This window comes from Myotis lucifugus, unplaced genomic scaffold (genome assembly GCF_000147115.1).
Source record: "Myotis lucifugus unplaced genomic scaffold, Myoluc2.0 scaffold_5311, whole genome shotgun sequence".
Lineage (NCBI taxonomy): Eukaryota > Metazoa > Chordata > Mammalia > Chiroptera > Vespertilionidae > Myotis > Myotis lucifugus.
This window is the reverse complement of record NW_005876359.1, coordinates 1-10130: the sequence shown is the minus strand read 5'-3', so window position 1 is coordinate 10130 and position 10130 is coordinate 1. Positions and strand designations below refer to the sequence as shown.

General features: G+C 34.5%; 1 protein-coding gene across 1 annotated transcript; it reads left to right on the top strand.

Moving 5' to 3' along the window:
* Nucleotides 1-8504: 8504 nt before the first annotated feature.
* Nucleotides 8505-9554, top strand: LOC102423184 (olfactory receptor 10A5). The gene has a single exon (XM_006109052.1). It carries the CDS (start codon nt 8529-8531, stop codon nt 9480-9482), a length of 954 nt encoding a protein of 317 aa, XP_006109114.1. The 5' UTR covers nt 8505-8528; the 3' UTR covers nt 9483-9554.
* The last annotated feature ends 576 nt before the right edge of the window (nt 9555-10130 follow it).

The following is a 10130-nucleotide window of genomic DNA, read 5'->3' as shown; positions in this document are numbered from 1 at the left end:
GAGCTCTTCAAATACTCAAGGACATGCATGCAACATGGGTGTTAGGCAGAGCTGAACAAAGAAGATCTCCCTACTGGGCATAGGTAAGGCTCCTTACCGTGGGCCAGATCAGCCAAGGGTCCCGCTCTGGGTTCAGTTGCTAGATTGAACAAAGTTTGAGCAGGGTTTGGTGGGACACCTAGTTCTATTCCTGTGTTCACACTGGAAAGATCTCCTCAGTTTCTTTCTACCCTGGGCTTCATTTTCTTCGTTCTGTGTCATAAGATAAATGAGAGCTGAGACCACAGAAAGATTGAGATTACCAAGGTTATTTTCCAACTCTGTCCTCTAAAGTTTTCTGGTTAGGAAGTTTCTAGATCCTGCAGCCTCAACAGGATATAAATTTCCTCCATTTTTTACTTCCCTCTAATTAACTTAGGGAAGACCTGCCTCAGTGGAACATTTGTGAGGCAAAGGATATCAGAATACACTATTTCTTTAGGACAATTCTATGGGTGTGAAAGGCCTAGAAGAGTGGGTCCCTGCTCCTGGGACAGTCAGTCAAATAATTAATAGAGGGATGTTCCGGTGAATGTTCTGGAGGAACTGGTAAGAAGCCTGTGGGCCTGCCATGAGCCAGCAGGTTCTGTGCTGTCTTCCACCCTCGAGCCAGGTGCCATTTCTTCTTCCCCAGTAGTTTCCAGCAGTTCTATGGGAAATTTCAACAGGTTCTTTCTTTTCTCCTCCCTCCTCCTTCTCAATCCTTCTCCACCAACACCAAACACTACAATTTGTCCTGACATGGAAATTCTAATGAAAGTGGAATTCTGACTTAAGGAAGAGCAGTATGGGAAAAAGTAAGAACTTTAATGATGAATGGAAGCACTGGGAAGAATGAACTTTGTCAAATTCATGTATTCACTCATTCAATTAGTTATCCCAAAGCACATATTAACAGCTTATCAGGATGGACACTGAGCTTCCTCTATTAATATAACTAAGACAGGTCATGCTCTGAAGGAGTTTATAGATTGAGATGTAAATAGGTAATTATAATATCAGATTAATAAAAAAAATTTAAGAATAGGAAGACAGAGAAGATAATGAATTGTATCTGGAAACATCACATGAGAGACAGAGCTTTCTGAGTTTTGAGGATCAGAAAGAAGAAGTCAGCCAGGTGGAAGAGAGCGTGTGTATAGATAGAGACAATGCTACCTGCAAAAGTATAGACACACAAAAGTCTTGAGCCCAATAAATGGTAAGAAGCTCAACACTGGAGCAGAGGAGGAAGAGAGGGATGTGGGGAACCAAAGATGACACTTATGGTGTAGGTCAGTGGTCGGCAAACTGCGGCTCGCGAGCCACATGCGGCTCTTTGGCCCCTTGAGTCTGCCCACAAAGTTTCAATCGCGCCCGCACGTGGTATTTTGTGGAAGAGCCACACTCAAGGGGCCGCAGTTTGCCGACCACTGGTGTAGATTCTGTTCATTTTATATGCCTAGTTAAAAACCTTAGTGTTTTTTAAATTATATTTCTGATTATGGTTTTAAGATCAGGCTCCGTCATTTACACTCTATATAATTACAAAGTTTCTTAACTAAAAATTTATATATCTGCCTTAAATTTCCATTTATTCGTCTCTAATACAAGGAGGATAATGATGGTGTGGGAAGAAAGTGAGAATGAAAAAAGTACAAAGCATAAATGTATTATATACTTGGCACATATTGCCAGCTTCAACAACATTGTGATCATCATCATTCTCATTTTAATGTTTTTATTGCTTCTATAACAAATGTAGCTCACTGTAGAAAATTTGGAAATCCAGGAAAGTAAAAATAAGAAAATAAGTCCTCTCCTTTTACCACCTGAAGTAGATCACTTTTAAATTTTGCATATACTTTTTCAGTCATTTTACACAAGCATACGTTTACAAAATTGGAAATTTATATGTGTGCAGTGTTGGTTTTTATGTTTTATTTAATATTATAAAATAATTATTGTACTATACTATTAAATATTCTTCAAAATTACTTAAATGATTACATAGTTTCTTAAATACATACTTTTTATTTATTTTTATTGAATTTATTGGGATGACATCAGTTAATAAAATTATATAGGTTTCAAGTACAGGCAGTCCTCGGGTTACGTCAGACTTGACGGACGTCGTTTCGTGGTTACATCGCCATCTCCCATTTATTTTTTTAAAAAAATCCATCATTTCCACTTATGTACATATGTGCTTTATGTGTTTTATTATTTATTTACCACAAGTAAAGGTGAGGAATTGTTATCTTTCTTTTAAATTTTGTTTTTACTGTTTCACTTCATTAATGCTGTGTATGTGCTCCATGTGAGTGACGTAGGTGCTTATGTAGGTGGGTTTCGACTTAGGCGAAAATCATGTTACGTTGTGTGGTAGGAATGAATCTCCGACGTAACCCAAGGACCTACTGTATACAATTCTATAATACATCATCTGTATATTGAATTGTGTGTTCACCACCCAGTCAAGTCTCCTTCCATCACCATTTATCCTCCCTTTAACCCCTTTTATCTTCCCCTTTCCCTCTGGTAATCCCCATACTGTTGTCTTTCTATGAGTATTTTGCATTATCTATCATTGAATCATTAACTTATCTATCTATTAATGATCATTATCAAGTTATGACTATAACAGCATTGAACAAAGTTATATGTAAAATCATTGCCTCCATCTTTTCCACCAGAAGGAGTTCTTGTATCAAAATGTGTGAACATTAAAGGATCTTCACACAATGGTACCAAATTGATTTTCAGAGGAAAAAAAATTATATTAATTTACACAGCCTTAAGCAAATAAGATATTGCTTAGTACACCATCCTTTACTAGCACTGAATATTATTCAATATTTCAAATTTGATAAAGAAATTGAATTTCAATGTTGACAATTTTTTATTTTATTACTAGCAAAATAGAGTAATTTTCATATGCTTACGAGCCATTGGCACCTTTTGATGGAATAAATCTTTGTGTCTTCTATTTTTCTTTTGGGGTGATCATGTCTTTGTGAAAAACATGGTTTATATGGTTCACTATACATTAGAAAGATATGTTTTATTATTTGTTGTCATTATTGCAAATATCTTCTCCAGTTTGTCATTCACATTTCCCTTTTGTTATGAATTGTTTTATGATGTATTTTATTCTTACTAATATTCAAGTAATTGTTCTTCAAATAAAAAGCAATACATTTTCGCTGTGGCTAATATAAAAAATACAAAATGCAATGAAACTTTTAAACATTTGCAACTGTACCACTAAGATATTACAAAGAAATATAACTGAAATAGAACTTTCTATATTTATATATATGTATATGTAAATCTCATATTAAACATACTAGGTTGTAGCCTACTTTATCAACATAGCAGAACTTAGTGAATAGTTTCTCATGCCATTTGATTTTTTTATACTTTTAAATTACTTCACAGCATTTCGTAGTATAAATATAACACAGCTTATTTCACCAATCTGCTATTTTTATGTGTTTATGGTAACCTTAATTATTTATTTCTTTCAATGATCTATTATAAATAAAGAGGCACATTCTGATAGATAAAACCTGCACATAATCTAAATGGAATACATAGAATTGCTAGTTCAAAGTCTCTTGATATATACTGTGCAATCCACTTATCATTTGGAACTCACTGTTTAAAAGTTTATATTCTTTCACTTTTACACAAAATAAAAATCCTATTTTAAAATTTTAAAGAAAAATTAATCTCCTTTTAAAAATTGTTTGATTTCTTATAACTCTGAATGTTTTTCTCTTCTTTGACATTTGATTTCTGATTATGTGAATTCAACAATTATAGATTTACCTAATTTTCTCTTGGTTAATTTGTAACACTCCTAACATTTATCTTGTAAATATTGTCTCCATTTGAAATTTTTACATGAACTTTTTGCATCTATACTCAGAAGTGAGATTAATCTATGGGGATTTTTATATGTATTATATTTTTAAATTCTGGAAAAAATGTTATTGTCACAATTACAAAGTATAAATGACCATTTAAAAATTGATATTTGCATGCTAATGTCTGTTTTCAAATATTACTTTCAAACTACATATCTAATTACATTTACTGTGGGTTCCTTGTAAGCAACATAGAGTTGGGTCATGTTTTTCAATCCACTTTGCCAATCTCTGTCCTTTAGTTGTATATTTAAAACATTTGCACTTAATATGATTATAGATATGTTAGAGCTTAATCTGCCATTTTTATTTTTTGTTTTCTGTTTGTTTTCTGATTTCCCTGCTTTCTTTTTTTTCTTTAAGTTACTTGAACATTTTTATTATTCCATTTTGATTTATCTGTAGTGTTTTCAATAGATCTCTTTGTATCAGTTCTTTAGTGACTGCTGTAGACATTGCATTATATGTACATAATTTATCACAGTCTACCAATGTGGTCATTTTATCAGTTTAAGTGAATTTCAGAAACCTAACCTTCCTTTACCTCCCTTTGACCATCCTGTTTATAATACAATTCTCATAAATATTTCTTCTAAATACATTTAGAACCATATCAGATAGTATTACATATTTGCTTCAACCACCAATCATCATTTTGAAAACTCAAGAGAAGAAAAGTCTATTATATTTATCCATATTTTCGGTTTGGGTACCATGTTACCAGGATGTTTTCAGTATGTAGCTTTATAAGACTCTGAATTTTATTTAAGCCTTCTGTTTTAGCTGGCTTCCTTTAACATCGCCCTTGCAGAGAAAGGAGGTGGGAGTGCCACTGCATTGCTGCCAGGATGGGGGTGGGGAGGGGGAAGTCCAGGCTTCCCACATTGTCTTCATTGTCATCTAGATAGTGGGCTTTGTTTTTGCTTGGCAGGGATGAAAGTCCTGGCTTCCCAGGACTTCTCTAATACCACCCCAGCAGATGTGTTGGGACATCTATACAGCTGCTGAGGGTAGAAGTCTCAGTTTCTCACTCAAACTTTTTTGTTGTAAATCAGAATGGGGCCACAGTTATTGTTCTCTGTGTGTGTGTGTGTGTATATATATATATATATATGTATATATATATATATATATACACACATATATATGTTTATATAGCATTTAGCTGGAGTAGATGGGTTATTGTTTAAAAATCTTACTATATGGTTATTTTTTGGTCCTTAGGATAATGAGAGCAGACTTTTGTTCAAGTATTTTTTTCTGTGCCTCTTGGCATTTTAATGTTGCTCATATGTTCAGCCCCAAGTCTGGGATATAATGAGGCAAAAAAAAAACAAAAAACCCACACACCAGGAAACTAATCACCATGACTTTCCTTGGGTTCTGAAGTACCTAGCTGGTCTACCTTCTTCTCTCCACCTTTCAGAATCTTATGTTTCTTTCACATATAATGTCTAGAGTTGTTAGTTATACTAGTGGGAAAAATAAGGACAGTATTTTTAAACAATAACCCATTTACTCCAGCTAAACATTATATAAACATATATATGTGTGTATATGTGTGTATATGTGTGTGTGTGTATATGTGTGTGTGTATGTGTGTATGTATATATATAACTGTGGCCCCATTCTGATTTACAACAAAAAAGTTTGAGTGAGAAACTTAGACTTCTACCCTCAGCAGCTGTATAGATGCCCCAACACATCTGCTGGGGTGGTATTAGAGAAGTCCTGGGAAAAATAAGGAAATCTACCCCATTTTCCTAGAAACAGAGGTTTCCTGGTTTATTTTTTTCCTTTGTAGTTGGGCTAGAGTTTTTGTTTGGTTGTAGTTTAGAGAGAGGTTTTCAATTTTGTTTTGTTTTGCTTTTATCATTTTCTAGGCTTGTTACTAAATAGAAATTTTCACTATCCTAAAAATGAAAAACAAACTCTTTCATTAATGTAAAGACATATGTTTGTGTGAATCTTTAAAAAGAAATTTGTTTTGTGTTTAGGAATTCCTTCAGTTCAAAAAGTCATGTCTTCCTGTAGCTCAGAGATGTTTATTCTTCCCCTGGTACTTCTTTAAATATTGTCTTTCTTCTCTCTCCTTTGTTATGTCATTCTGGAATACCTATTAGATTAATTTTATTTCCTGTATTTTACTTCATTATTCTCCTCAATATTTTTATCTTTTTATAATTTTTCTCAGTAATTTGGGTATAGTTTCTCAAACTTCTTTTCTAATTTACTGATTCAGTGTTTTACATTTCCAGCAATATATTTTACAGCCTTTAATTCAATAATCACGATCCCATACCGCCATCTCAGGTGGTTTTTTCTGAGCCTTTTATTATTGATCCTTTTATTATTCTTTTTTTAAACTTGTAACTGGTTTTTCTGAAGTTGGGCTCAAAACTTTAGATATGCTTCATTTAACTTTTAGTGCTTCAAAGACATCTTAGATCAGTTTGACTATTATTGTTGGGTAGGATTCTATTCTCCTATGTGAATATTTTGGAGTTTTAAATATAACATTGAAATTTAAATTATTCACCACAACCTGATAAATATGTAGCTTCTCTTCATTATCTATCCTCTTTTTGAAAATGGATTATAAGTGAAAACAAAACTGGAGAATAAGCATACCACTGGTCTTCTTGACCCCAGGCATTCAGCTTTTAATCCCTCCCTAACTCCTCTCTATTCCATCCATTCTCACAACGGTATCAGAGTGATCTTTCTGTATGACATATGTGACAATGCCACTCCTCCGCTTCAAATAGCCAGATTGCTCTCTCTATCTATAGAATAAGGTCCAAATTCCCTCACAAAAAATAAAATTCTATTGATATAACATACCCAAAACACATACAGCATACTTGTTTCTCTTCTACTTTGTGTCAATAATTGTTTTATCTATTCCTAATAATGTTTTTATTTCTGTTATTAAACTTTTAATTTTCTTACAATAGTTTCTAACCATATCTAATTCTTTTTTAATTTAGTTCAGCTTCTCAGCCAATATAATTTTCCAACTTTATCTCATAATTTTTTCATTAGAACTTAACATTTTAAATTACCAAAATAACAAAAAAAGAAGAGCTTCTTGATAATCATTTGATATTAGAAAAAAATACAGAATGGGGATCCAGTTGATTCTTGGGAGCCTCCTGAACATTTTTACAGATATATATATATATATATATATATATATATATATATATATATATATAGTGTATAGCATAATGATTTGACTTACATATATACCACAATTGGGGTAGTTAACATCTATCATCTCATATAGATACAATAAAATGAAAAAAATTCTCCTTGTGATGAGACCTCTTAGTATCTACTCTCCTGACCATTTTCTTATATATATCTTATAGCAGTGTAAGCTACAGTCATTATGTAATGCATTGCATTCATAGTACTTATTTATCCTATATCTCGAACTTTATACATTTTGACCACCTTCCTCCAATTCTCCCACCCCTTAGCTCCCACTTCTGGTAACCACAAATCTGATCTCTTTCTTTGAGTTATGTTTTTCTGTTTTTGTTTGGTTTTGTTCAGATCCCACATATAAGTGAGATTATACAGTATTTGTCTTTCTCTGTCTGACTTATTTTACTTAGCATAATGTCCTCATGGTTCATTTATGTTGTTTAAAATGGTAGAATTTCCTTATTTTTATGGCTGAATAGTATTTTATTGTCTATCTGACTTCTGTATCTATTCATCTATCAATCAATACTTAGATTGTTTTCACCTCCTGAGCATCTTGATGTTAATGCTGTTGATTCTCTTGGTTCTTTTTTTCACTGTATTCACTGTGATGTGACAGAAATTCCAATTCTAATTCTCTTAAGCATTAATGAGTTAGTCCTCAGATCACAGCAGAATAGTCGATGAAGAATGGCTCAGTAGAAATCAGAGGACTTTAGAATCCAATAGATGTGGTTTGAATTTCAGATTTATCATTTTAATTGCTATTCCTTAACTTCTCTATTATCAGTTTCCACACCTATTAAATGCACATATAGGAGGGCAAAACACATGCAAATGTTAACTGTCTTCAATATATGCTAGTCATCTTTATCTCTCAAATTCTAGCCAAGCAAGAAAGATTAATGAAGAGTAGAAAAAATATTAAATGCATTGTTCTATATTATAATTATAAATATATTTCTAAAATCTTGATAAATTGTATGTGCTTAATGAAATCATGAATGTTGTTTTATATTCTCCAAAGTTTAGGTGTTTGCAGGAATACCACTATCTCCTAAAATGGCCCCTTCAGGGACTCATGGTTCTAAAAGGGTGTGGCCTTTATGTATATGTTAATGTACAAATAAGGAAATATCAGCTCCAAAAAATAACTCAGGCCTGTCTCAGAGCTTAAGCTCTAGCCATTTTTCTTTATGTCTTTATTCTTAGACAATGCAAGACCCTTCCTCATCTAACTGAAAACCTGACTTTGCCTCTGGCCCTGATACTAAGAAGGAATCTTGATAACAAATCTAGAATCTGAATTTTCTAATCAAGGCTCTCTCTCTCCCTGACTCCAGCTGGGAATTCATTTCTGTAATTATGGTTGGAGGAAATTGGACAAGAGTAACTGAGTTTATTCTCATGAGCTTCTCTTCCCTACCTACTGAATTGCAGTTGTTACTCTTCCTGACATTTCTAATTATCTACCTGGTCACCCTGATGGGAAACAGCCTCATCATTCTGGTTACCTTGGCGGACCCCATGCTACACAGTCCCATGTACTTCTTCCTCAGGAACTTGTCCTTCTTGGAGATTGGCTTCAACCTAGTCATTGTGCCCAAGATGCTGGGAACTCTACTTGCTCAGAACACAACCATCTCTTTCTCTGGGTGTGCCATACAGATGTATTTCTTCTTCTTCTTTGGAGTTGCTGAATGCTTCCTTCTGGCCATCATGGCATATGATCGCTATGTAGCCATCTGCAATCCCTTGCTTTACCCCGTCATCATGAACCAAAGGACACGTGCCAAACTGGCTGTTGCCTCCTGGTTTCCAGGCTTTCCCGTAGCTACTGTGCAGACCACATGGCTCTTCAGCTTCCCATTCTGTGGCACCAATAAGGTGAACCACTTCTTCTGTGACAGCCCACCTGTGCTGAGGCTGGTCTGTGCAGACACAGCACGGTTTGAGGTCTATGCGATTGTTGGAACCATTCTGGTCATCATGATACCCTGCTTGCTGGTCTTATGTTCCTATTCTCGAATCGCTGCTGCCATCTTCAAGATTCCATCAGCTAAAGGGAAGCATAAAGCTTTTTCTACATGCTCCTCCCACCTCCTTGTTGTCTCTCTTTTCTATGTATCTTCAAGCCTCACCTACTTCCGGCCTAAGTCCAATAATTCTCCTGAGAGCAAGAAGCTGCTATCATTGTTCTACACTGTTGTGACTCCCATGTTGAACCCCATCATCTACAGCCTGAGAAATAATGAGGTGAAGAATGCCCTCAGCCGGACCTTCCGCAAAACCCTGGGACTTAGAAACTACATCCTGTAGGCATTAAGAGATAAGACTAAAGTTTATTTAATGGCAAACAATCATTTTTATATTTGGGATTACTCTCTTTATATCTCCGTTGGGATGAAACCCAGCTGTTGAAATGACTGCTGGGAAGCTCGGTCGACAGAAAACAGCACTACCACCCAGAAAACTCCTCTGCCTGCCCACTGTAGACTTACATTCTTTTTCTTATTGGTACTTCAACACTTCTGTATCAAGTAATTCCAGATATTTACATTCCTGTGTCCTGCTTGTAATCTTAATTCTGGGACACACATAAAGAGAGAAAACCAATAAAAATTTATCTTGTTACTTTCTCTTCTTTTATGGTGGCAAATATGACCCCATTTACAAGATATAAAACCCATGATTTCTCCCAATGCAAAACTCACCTCACTGTGTTGTTTCAGTTCTCAGGCCCATTAAACTCACTGGTATGTAGTATAGATATTGGAAAGTGGATGAATAGTCCTCATACACACACCTTTATGAACCCAATAATCATTTTCTTCCTTATTCTAGTTTTCCCAGGAAGAAGGATTTGAACTTACATCTCTCTCTATCCCATATTTACATTCAGATGCCTTGGTGAAGTGATATCATAAATATCAGTCACAACACTGCTTTCGTCAAAGTTTAAAATGG